This window comes from Xyrauchen texanus, chromosome 13, assembly GCF_025860055.1.
Source record: "Xyrauchen texanus isolate HMW12.3.18 chromosome 13, RBS_HiC_50CHRs, whole genome shotgun sequence".
NCBI lineage: Eukaryota > Metazoa > Chordata > Actinopteri > Cypriniformes > Catostomidae > Xyrauchen > Xyrauchen texanus.
The window spans coordinates 31,278,027-31,289,152 of NC_068288.1; the positions used below are offsets into that span (position 1 = coordinate 31,278,027).

The 11,126-nt window shown below is 37.7% G+C and overlaps 1 protein-coding gene across 3 annotated transcripts; it reads right to left on the reverse strand.

Moving 5' to 3' along the window:
* Positions 1-105: 105 nt before the first annotated feature.
* Positions 106-7,448, reverse strand: LOC127654115 (PI-PLC X domain-containing protein 1-like). Of its 3 annotated transcripts, none has more exons than XM_052141122.1 (7): positions 6,960-7,428; positions 6,632-6,752; positions 5,312-5,454; positions 4,288-4,416; positions 1,537-1,692; positions 1,225-1,405; positions 106-1,124 (listed from the first exon to the last, which is right to left on the reverse strand). In XM_052141122.1, exons 2-7 carry the CDS (start codon positions 6,741-6,743, stop codon positions 868-870), a joined length of 978 nt encoding a protein of 325 aa, XP_051997082.1. In that variant the 5' UTR covers positions 6,744-6,752; positions 6,960-7,428; the 3' UTR covers positions 106-867. The 3 variants fall into 3 exon arrangements, with proteins under 3 accessions (XP_051997082.1, XP_051997084.1, XP_051997081.1); XM_052141124.1 differs by having other exon boundaries at positions 108-1,124; positions 7,387-7,448; XM_052141121.1 differs by having other exon boundaries at positions 120-1,124; positions 6,632-7,428.
* Between the last annotated feature and the right edge of the window lie 3,678 nt (positions 7,449-11,126).

Sequence of the window (11,126 nt, forward strand, 5' to 3'; positions counted from 1 at the left end):
CAACTTAAGTTATTTTTTTCTGATTTTTCTGAAACGTTGTGGCAGTTTTTCATTATAGGTTTATGAAAAAAAAACACTCATGATTCATAAGAATGTGGACATTTGTATAAACATTGTTAAATAAATTATTTATTTGAAATATTCAAATATGTGTTAGGTCCATGTCCTCCATTCAAACTGTTGATACTTGTGATTATAATTTTGTCTATGAGAAGCCAAAACTGCTGACATATTGCTAAAATTGCATGATGCAGTTGCATTTAAATAGCATGCTACTATGGTAGAAAACATATATGCAATTGCAGAAATATTCCACAATGTCTCATGCTTTTGTTTGTGAATACCATGCAGAGATGTAACCATATCTCCAGTTTGTCATTCCATACAGTACAAAGTTGAAAAGTTTATATATCATAAAGAATGCACAATCCTGAGTGTTTGATTCCATTTTTGCAGGCTTGGATTGAGTAGGCTTCAGCAATCCTCATGCACATTATGAAATTCTGGTTCTCTGCTCACTGGTACTACAGTATGAATGTAACATTATGCTTGTGACTGGTGCTGTATTTTGATGTTGGGATAAAATGGACCGTGATAATGTCCAGATCCAGGACCAGGTCCTTCCAAATGACCAACATTATTGCAAGATCAGAGGTATATATTGGAAACGCCATAAGTAAGCTAACCAAGATTCAAGTCATAAAAATCAGTGCATTAAATTATTCTATGCATAACTCAAAATTCTCTATCACCCTTTTACTCAAAAAATGTAAAGTTAATTTATAGTCTAGTGACTAGTATAAAAATCCATCACAAGAAACTTCTCAAATGTTAAATGCGTTCTACATTATGCAGATTAAGAGTCTGTCAAGGCTCTGATATTATGGTCCTGTTAAGTAGATTTTCATTCAGTGCAATGACGGTTGGTATGAACTGGCTCTCGGCCACAAAGTCTCCAGCTATGATGTTGAGGGAGCCAGTGTTAGAGCCAGGCATCTGCTGCCGGACCCAGCTGAGTAATGTGGGATATGCGGACATCACCATATCCTTCAGTGATTCAGTGGGATGGGAGCATATGTACTTCAAATCTTCAGTAAGATTGATGCCAGTCACAAAGAACCCTCCTGTGAAAAGCAGTGCACACAAGAGCATTGATTTTTTTTTACTTTTGAAATAGATCAGAATTGCCTACTTGTTACTGTAAAAAAGTATGATAAGAGTTACCTGGTCGGCCACTTTGTTTCTTACGTTCAAATTCCTCGATCAGCGCTTCAGCCTTGCACTTGTTGGCCCACCAATAAGGTATATGGGACCACAACTCTTTGTGGCAGTTGGCAATATTGTGCTCATATGAAATGATGACTTGGTAACCCTGGCTCCATAAATTCCGTAATGTCACACGCTCCTGACAGACAAATCAGATGTCTCTTAATTTTTTTGATTATGTATTTAATTAATTATAGAGAGAATACATTGTTCCTGAATCTGTTTCCAATCACTGATTTCTACAATTTGATAATGACAATGTATGCGTACCGTTTTGGGGCACAGTTTGGAATCAAAAACACTCTTTATCATTGAGAAAAGCAGTAAGTGGCGTTCTTGACAGAGGCCCAGGAAGTGGCTAAAAGAGAGGATGACTAATTCCTTTGGATGAACATCCAGCCACTCTCTGATCTCTTTTAATACCGTCTGCAGTAACACAAGACATTTGTTAGAATTAATTGAATGCATTCACTTCTATTCTTTTAACCGGTGTTTCAATTAGAGCCATAGAGCGCAACAGTTCTAGCTCACTTGTTTCTGGAAGTATTTTTCCATAACTATTTTCCATAGGAATTTCATTAAGAAGTTCTCAAAACAGTTCTAAGCCATAAACCAAACCAACCAGCTTAGAGGTGAATTACAACTAACAAATTGATTTGGAGCAAAAAATATTTGAAAATCTGACAAAAAGACAACGGTACAAGATTGTGTGCTAAACTTCTTTCATGAGGGAATTAACAACAATCCCATAAAGCATTGCAGATGACATATTTGAATAAAAAAACGATTGAAACAAAACTACTGATTTCATGTTCTTGATTATAACTATAGAATCAATATATATAAGTATATTGCAAAATATACAAATATCTTTGTATTTTGATAGTGTAGAGCAGCGTTTCTCAACTGGGGCGTTTGGACAGTGTTGGGGGGGCGGTGTGAACGAGGCAGCAGAGAGGGGAGCGCTCAGGCACAAATGGGGGCGTTACTCAGAGGTACTCAACAGGCGGCCTGCGCAAAAATCTTTTCAGCTCTTCTCCTTAGCCTATGTCTTTGTCTTGCTCGGATTACTGCTGCCACTTCACCAGGAGGATATGCCAGGAGAGCCGCTTCCTAAGTTACACATGCTTTTAAGAGGCGGAGAATTTTCAGCGCAAAATAGAGGCGCGCTTTCACCGGCTTTCTTCTGTACATAAAGGTGCGTACACACTGCCAGCGACATCGCGCGCGACAGCGACTCCATACCATTCATTTTCAATGAGAGCACAGCGACTTCCGGCGACACGAGCTGTCGCGACCGTTGGCGCTAGATGTGGGCGTGTCCAGCGACGCGACAAAGTTGAGACAAGTTCAACTTTATTCAAATGAAGAGCGACTAACGGAAGCGACAGCCAATAGGAGAGACGACGGGAGAGCTCACGTGATTCTCTCTCTCTCTCTCTCTCTCTCTCTGTCTCAGCTCCTGCAGTAACGGAAAGATGGATGAAAGGCTAATTCTTGCTGTTAGAAATTTTCCAGTGCTCTATGATATGTCTCTTCCCACGTGCAAGGACATTTTTAAGAAAAATACTGCGTGGAAAGGCGTATCTGAGATCGCGGGGATTTTATGGACCCAGACAGACCGGCATTTGCATTTTCGCCGCAGATAAACAGCCGCTATGGCAAACAGCACGCCTTGTTTCTCATTCATCTTTGATATAAAGCATTTTATGTACTGATTCCATTTATATTTATATTTCCCTCCAAAATGTTTGTTTGTAGTGGCAAGAAAAGAGATTCGCTGTCAACAGCAATGGAATGACATCCGTGAATGTCATTTATAAACGCTACTAGGCAACCAATAGTGGGAACACCCACTAGCGACTTCACCGCCAGCCACTGGCGACCTGCAGCGACAAAGTCGCTGGCAGTGTGTACGCACCTTAACGCGGAATACATGCTCAGGGCTCACACTAATGACCGTAATTAAAAAAAAGTGGCTGTTTTTGACGTCGTTTTTTCTTCGGTTCAGTTCAGGTGGCCGAGCTGTTGTCGTCTTTGTTCGTCATTTGAAATCAAATGACCGTTTGTAGGCTATTCAAATTTGAAGCCTAGTATATATTGCCTAATTGAGTGCGCGAACGACCGCTGCTTTTTCATTGGCCATTTAGGTTAGTTACGTTATTGTTCACGTGACTGGTTCATCTTAAAAAAATTTGTGTGTGAGCCTGAATTTGTTTGAATTTCTAAATACATTTGCAATACTTTTCAAACAATCCATGTGTTTTTGCATTTTTTTCCAAACACAATATTACTCAACTTGAGGCTTTTACATGTAGTTTAAATACAATAAGAAACTTCTGTTTCAGTTTTTTTTTTTACCAAAAACTCAGGCTTCAGGTATCAGTGTTGCAATTGCTTGGCTGTAATAGTATTTCTGAAGTGTTTTTTTTTGGGTTAAGAGGGTCAGGGCGTTTGTTCAAAAAAGGTTGAGAACCACTGGTGTAGAGAGACCAGCTCGATTGCTTCATTCACAGTGCATCATGGAATTGAGCGATCACTGCGGAGCTTTTGGGGCGATTCTCTGATTGGTGGATTTTCCCCCTATCATTGGGAGTGTACTTTTTCACCAGGAGTCCACAATTACACATGATGTTTAAAAAAATTTTTTGAAAAAATATAAATCGATGGCTTCGGCAGAAGCATATACCATCAATTAACGACCTTGGAGCTCACTGTAGGTCTTTCTTTGAAGGTTTATAAGCTATTGTTAATAATCGATTCCCCTATGGAAATTTTTTTTATTGGGATTTCTACTTCCAGAACCAGTTTGTTGCACTCTAGTGCTCATATAAATCATATTTTGCACAGCACTATATTTTTAAACAAATATTCTCATAAAAAATACACTAAACGAATTAAAATATATTCGCTGGATAATTATATGCTATATTTCGCATCATTCAAGATATTTTAAATGCACCTCACACCGGTCTAATAATCAATTGTTGCATAGTTTTTATGAGAAGCCATTTATCTTACCTCGACAGTAATAGTGGTATAAACACCATGGTAGAAGTAGAGATCATTAGAGCTGTCATTAGGCCGATGTGCTATCCTCAGGTCACAGTATCTCACTCCAGAATCTAACTGCTCCCTAACGCTAGACTCCTGTAGTATATAATGTAAAGAACATTCATTAACAATGCAGGTGCAGCAAAAGGACTGCTGAACAGCTAGCCAACTACAAGACAAACAGAGTGAGTGAAAAAAACGAACGTGAAACAAACATCTCTCTGTTATAATGCAACCTTTATATCTCACCTGACATATTGAAAATTTGGGAAATTCTTCTCATCCATCAGTGTTTCATACAAAAAACTTTAGTTATAACCATTCCATCGGATCGCAGTTAAAGTTTATTGAGAAAGCTTTAGAGTGCAAAGGCTCGAAAAGCCACTAAGTGTTTGAATGATTTCTGCAGGAAAGCACACAATGTATTCCCTCTCTTGCTGATAGATAACAGTTTCTGGGCTGAGAGACTCATGCTCTACAGGACTCTGCTGATGCACATTGACATTTATTGGTCTATTGCCTTTTATGAGGGATTTGATATCATACTCAACATAATTGCATTCATTTTAACCTTTAAACTGTAATGTTTAGCCAGACACCATTATGGTGCTTTTTCAAATGTGCTTACTAACTCAGACCATTCAGTATACTACAGCATAATACATACAGTATGTACACAGAATATGATCATGGCTTTTTTGACATCAAATTACACATTTTTTGTATTTCAACAACAGAAGAACAACAAACCTTGTCATGACCTCAGATGGTTTATAAATATTTGCTCATGTAAATGATGGTGAATTGTGATTTATTCATAGGTATGAGTCTGACTTGATTCTTTTAAAATGGCTGATAGTATCCCTATGGAAAATACATAAAGTACAGCATAAAACAAGTGATGATCATTCAATATTCAATACATCACAGACTGGTTTAAACATGTTACACAAACTACAAAGGAACCGTGGATCAATGACGGTTACCATACCTGTGCTATCGCCCACTTGTAAACAAACGGGCGTATGATGGGTTTCATGTACTTGTCCAGCTTCTGCAGCATATCTGGTTGAGTGAGGTCCACTGGAGAACGGTCATTTTTATCCAGACAGTAAGTTATGGCATTATGGCTTCCTGCAAAACAAGAAAGTTGAACATGTTCAGCCTATAAAAATGTAGGGCAGCTAAGTCAATAAATCAGTACACAAATAAGTTAATGGAGTGCTTAGAAGGCATGGATATTAAAGGAAGAGTTCACTCAAAAAGCCTTTGAATATCATGCACAAGTTGTATGGACTAATTTTATGATAATTTTGGTTTAGATTTAGATTTTAAGTCACAATCTGCTGCCATTGTATTAAAAGGATGAACTGTGATATTGATAATTAAAAAGTCCTTTTATGTTACACAGAAGATGGAAAGTTAATATGTGTTAAGAAAGTGGAAGACAAAGATTTCTAGAAGAATATCTCAGCTCTGTAGGCACATACAGTGCAAGTCAACAGGGTCCAAAACGTTGAAGCTCATAAAAAGCATATAAAGGCAGCAAAACAAAAGCAAAAACAATCCATATGACTTCAGTGGTAAAGTCCTTCTTCAGAAGCGATATGGTAAGTGTGGGTAAGAAACAGATCAATATTTAAGTCCTTTTTTCCTATAAATTCTCCTCCCTGTCCAGTAGGTGGCGATATGCACGATGAATAGAAATCGTCAAAAACTTAGGAAAGAAGAGTGCTTAGGAGGGCTTTTTTAAAGTGGAGTTTTATAGTAAAAAGGACTTAAATAATGATATGTTTCTCACCCACACCTATCATATCACTTCTCAAGACATGGATTTAACCAGTCGTATGGATTACTTTTATGCTGCCTTTATATGCTTTTTGAGCTTCAAAGTTTTGAACCCTGTTGACTTGCATTGCAAAGACACAGAGCTGAGATATTCTTCTAAAAATCTTAATTTGTGTTCAGCAGAAGACAGGAAGTCATACACATCTGGGATGGCATGAGGGTGAGTAAATGATAAGATAATTTTAATTTTTGGGTGAAGAAGGTTGTAAAAAAAAAAATTGATTATGTAATGTTGTTAGTAGTCTAAAATCAGACGCAAAGTAATGACACCTTCCTAATATAACAGTATCTATATTCTCAACTGTGGATCCCAGACGATAAAGATTCACACAGAGTCTATAATTGTGGAAAATGGGAAAAATCTCTACATAAAGGTAATGTTCTGTTTCCAAAGGTACAGAATAAGAAAGGCAGTGGTTCCATGTAATATTTAGTACATGTAAATGAAAAGGTGAGGTTATACCTGGAATAGCCATGTAACAGAGAGGGGTGTCCCACAGTGCACTGGGCAGATGGGCCATCCAGTTGTCCATGGGCAGCTCACTCAATGGCACTTGGTTGACCTCTGATGTCATCTTGAATATCTGTCAAAATGTAAAATGTGGGTTAATATGTTGTCCAATCATGAACCTTAGCAAACATTCCAATTAAGTAAAAACTGAGCCCAACAACTAGTGTCTATCAAAATGAAAAAATCATTCAAATCCATATGGAGGAACCCTGGGGAGAGAGAACTTTAATTATATTTCATTGCAATGTGCATTGTCATCAGTTATAATTTTAGGATTGACCAGGTTTCAGATATGTTAAATGGAGGCTCCAAGTCCCGAAAGAATAGTTCAGCATTGATCCTTTTAACTATTTCCAATGAGTACAGGTTAGTCAGAAGGTTAAGGAAACCAGCTGCTTCAAAAGAATTGTATGTTGACAGGAAAAGAGATATTCGTCCAGAACATTAAATCACAAAACACCATGATGATCGTGTAAAAGTGAGGTAGATGATACGAAGCCGAACTTGTCATTGACGGCATAAGGTTGAACCAGGCAGGGTATCCTGCGGTGATAAAATTATAACAGAAACAGTCCGGAAGAAACTCGCTTCTCAGTGTAATGATGAAATGAAACTGGCTTCAGAATATCCCTTTAATTGCAATCATCAAGCCGATCTATGTAATGTAAGACGTTTCGAGAATGAATCCTTTGTAGAAGAGATATTACTGGAAAGAAAGCTTGATAGAAAGCGCGTGCCTGTCAACTGCATCCTCCACCCGGTCAGTCTGACAGGTTCAGAAACATACTATGGTGAAGGCTTTCCTCATGAATATTAATTACGTAATGAGACGTACACTAAATTCGACGCGCTGATTTGCAGCAATGCATGCCTCTTTTTAACATAAATAAGGATTAGTGACTCGGTTGTTGAAAAAAGGCTTCGAATCTCGTCATATTTGCATAATTAATATTTATTAGCCTAGCCTTCCCCATAGTAGGATTCATGATTTCGCGTTAGGCAAACACTACTATATTTTTTTACGAGATAAAGACCCGCCTTGATACACCACTATTATCTAATGTAGAGTATGCCACCTTTCTTGGAAAGTTTTATTTGATAATTATTTAATTTAGTCTGGATCGGTGATGCTTATGCTGCTCCTTTCTGCTGGTGTGTGTGTGGCAGTTTTTGCTGACCTCAGTGCAGGAATAAAAACAGCGTTTCGCGATGACACAGGACTTTTCTCTACGCTAGTTCCGCATCGCTACAATACAGAAATATCTATACAAACAGTGTAATTTTATCTAATAAATGTAAAGAGATTTATCATCGTCAGAGGAAAAGTCGTCACAGTGTTAAAAGAAAGAAGTAATAGAACCAGTTCATTCCAGCAGTGCCATTGTTTTCAGTTTCACAATGCCAACTTAATCCAGTTCTCTATGGCACAATGGCTCCAGCTGACCTTCCCTTTACTTCACTGGAATTCCATAAGACCAGCATAGAGTCGCACCAAGGGCATCTTTGTCTTGTATTATGTCACAAAAACATTTGAAAGACAAACTTAAGCAAATCAAGACAATAATATCACTTCAGCCATATCACAATGGGTCCTTTGCAGAGTCTAATTGCAAAATAGTAAAATGCGAAAATGGTCTGTGTTCATTATATTATTACAGAATACAAGCAGATGCTATTCAGTCTTAATTTTGCTCCAAGCTGCAATCCATCAATGCCTAAGAGTGTCCTCACAAGAATTTCTGTGAGCGTGTAACCGGCCCTGCACAACCCGCTCCAAATGGGATTCAAAAACTGCATCTCCAGTGTGAGAGGCAGGCACGCTAACAAGGAGGCTAAAGGCTATAGCCCCTAGTGTCAGTCACTAGTGCCTCTTGATGCCAGGGGATTGAGGTTTACACACTGCTCAGCAACCTACCAGTTGGCTACTGTTACTCTCACCCCCCTAAACCTCACTCACATCCGGGTCACAGCACCATTGTAAACGGTCCTGCTCGACCCGCTCCAAATGGGATTCGAACCAGCATCTCCAACATGGGAGGTGGGCTAGGGGAGTGAGGTTTACACACTGCACAGCTACCTACCAGCTGGCTACTGTTACAAGCGCACAAGCCCTTTTGTCTATCTGTCAAGTGGATGCATGTTTTCAACACTAACAGTCCCAACAGCAAAACACACACTCCTCAATACAGTAAAAACATGTTCAACAGCATGTCCTAGCATGTCTGTTCTTCAATCCCCCATTTGGCAGCCACCATGAGTTGGGACCACCCTAGAATCAAATACCTTTTTCTAAATTATGTAAGTTTTCATCTGAGAGTACTTTACATAATTTCATACATTTGACAAAAGTATAAAATTATTTTATCCCTTTAATGCATTCCTCGGGTTATAGTGACCCAGGACCTCAATCCTTGTCTTCTGAATAGCATGACAAAAAAATAAAAAAGGCAACATTTTAAAAACAAAAACATAATTTTAGTAAATACTTAATTACCAAAAATGCAGAGCACCATAAATGTCTAATATGTAATTGTGTCACTTTTTTCTGCTCTTCCATAAACCGTATTTTTTTTTTCTATAAATCTATATACCTTTACTATCAAAGGATATATTTTTCTTAGTTTATTTCAAGACAAATAAGTCCTATATTCATACAAATGTCTACTATATCATGTTGATTTTCTTTGTTTGTGTCAGTGGTGAATTATCAGTATTCAAGATGCGTGTACACAAATCATACATGCTATTTGTTACTCAAGGTGGTGATGATTTTTTGTTTTTATTAATGCTATTTGATAAAGAAGCATCATGGAAGGAAACTAGTGTAGCACATGAACATTATGATTTGGCTATTGTCATTTTGAGTGTATCACTAAAATTATGCAAGTTGTGCATCTATTTAGACTCAAAAAGTGCCTAAGAAAATACAGATGTATAGCTTATGTGAATCTTATGATGTGTTATGCATCTCATGAAATTTCATAGAGGAAGTAATGAATCCTGTTCTATCTTTGTAGCATCAACTCTTTGATATATGAAAAACAATACATCAAAATACATCAGAATATATTCCTGTCTTTTCTAATTGTCTTTCAAATATTTTGAACATCTGATGTTATCTGGGCATTTTGTAGATCCATTTGTGATAGATACTGTTTATACCGGGTCACTAAAGAACCAATATAATAAAGTTTGGCAAAACACCCATTCATTTAAGGGTTAACTCATCTAAATGTTACAATTGTCATGAGGAAAGGTTAATCTAGTTCAGAGGGGCCCAACTCTGTTCCTGGTGATCCAGCTTCCTGCATTGTTTAGATCCAACTCTAATCTAACAGACCTGACTGAACCAGCCAAAAAAAGGGAATAGGCTGCGTTCAAAAGGGTGTACTGTCTGTACTGCATTTGATGAAGAATGCACTTCTTGCCCAGTAAAAAAAAAAGGATGTTGTTTTGGTATGCAGGTCAGTAGTGTGACATCCAGTGAATGTGGGCATTGTCCCATGACCTAAATATACGACATAATGACAACAACCTTGAAAATATTTACACTGGTTTCGTTAAACCAGCACAATTTAAGCATGGAACAACTTCCTTAGTATATGTAGCACTGACAGTTGAAATTGGCCATTCGATTCAATGTTCTCCAACTTATTTAAATTCGGCAATTCTGAATGGGATGGGTAGTATGCCATTCCGAACTCAGTACAAGACTATAGAGAGCTCAACAAGGAACATTCTGGTCATAAAGTGGGTAACATTTAACAGCATCTATTTTTCACAATAATGTAATGAACTACACCAAGAATATGCAACTACAAGCTGCTATATAAAATAATTACATATCAAGCACTTGGACATCATTGCTACAACTCAGTAGGCTACTTGTGTAATTACAATGTAACCTGAACACTGTGAAACCGTGAGGTTTACATCACTAAGCCTTACTAAGCTAATTAACTTTGTTCATTATTCAGTATTACTCAGCTCAGGTCATGGAATATATATAAATATATAAATAAGCACTATATTAGAAGTGCACTTAGCCATTTTTCCTCATTACAAAGTGTTCCACGTAAGAAATACACTAAAAAATATTTTAAAATCACGCACACTCACAGAGATGAAGACTCATATCAGTAACCTATTACTGGGCTGCCTCCTGGGGGCCGCCATTACCAGCCTAATTCAACTCATTTTCTCTTAGTAAACCTTTTAATGGTTTACTCAAGGAATAAATGAATCATTGCTGATTGTGAATAGCGCATTCACCAATGGCATTGGTAACTGAAAACCATCACTTTTTAAGGATGCTGTATCGGCACGTTTAGGCGTCGATCGATACAAGTCCAAGACGACTTTGATTTTGGCAAGTGCAAAATAAACACAAAATTACTGAGTGAGCCGTTAATACCTGGAACTATATTGCATTTTATTATACAACTGT

Bases quoted from the DNA above. Each gene is read 5' to 3' on its own strand.
- LOC127654115 (XM_052141122.1), bottom strand. From the start codon at position 6,743: ATGACATCAGAGGTCAACCAAGTGCCATTGAGTGAGCTGCCCATGGAC. The intron at 5,455-6,631 runs GTATAACCTCAC...CTTGTTTTGCAG, and splicing joins CTGTTACATGGCTATTCCAG to GAAGCCATAATGCCATAACT. The intron at 4,417-5,311 runs GTATGGTAACCG...TATATACTACAG, and splicing joins ACAAGTGGGCGATAGCACAG to GAGTCTAGCGTTAGGGAGCA.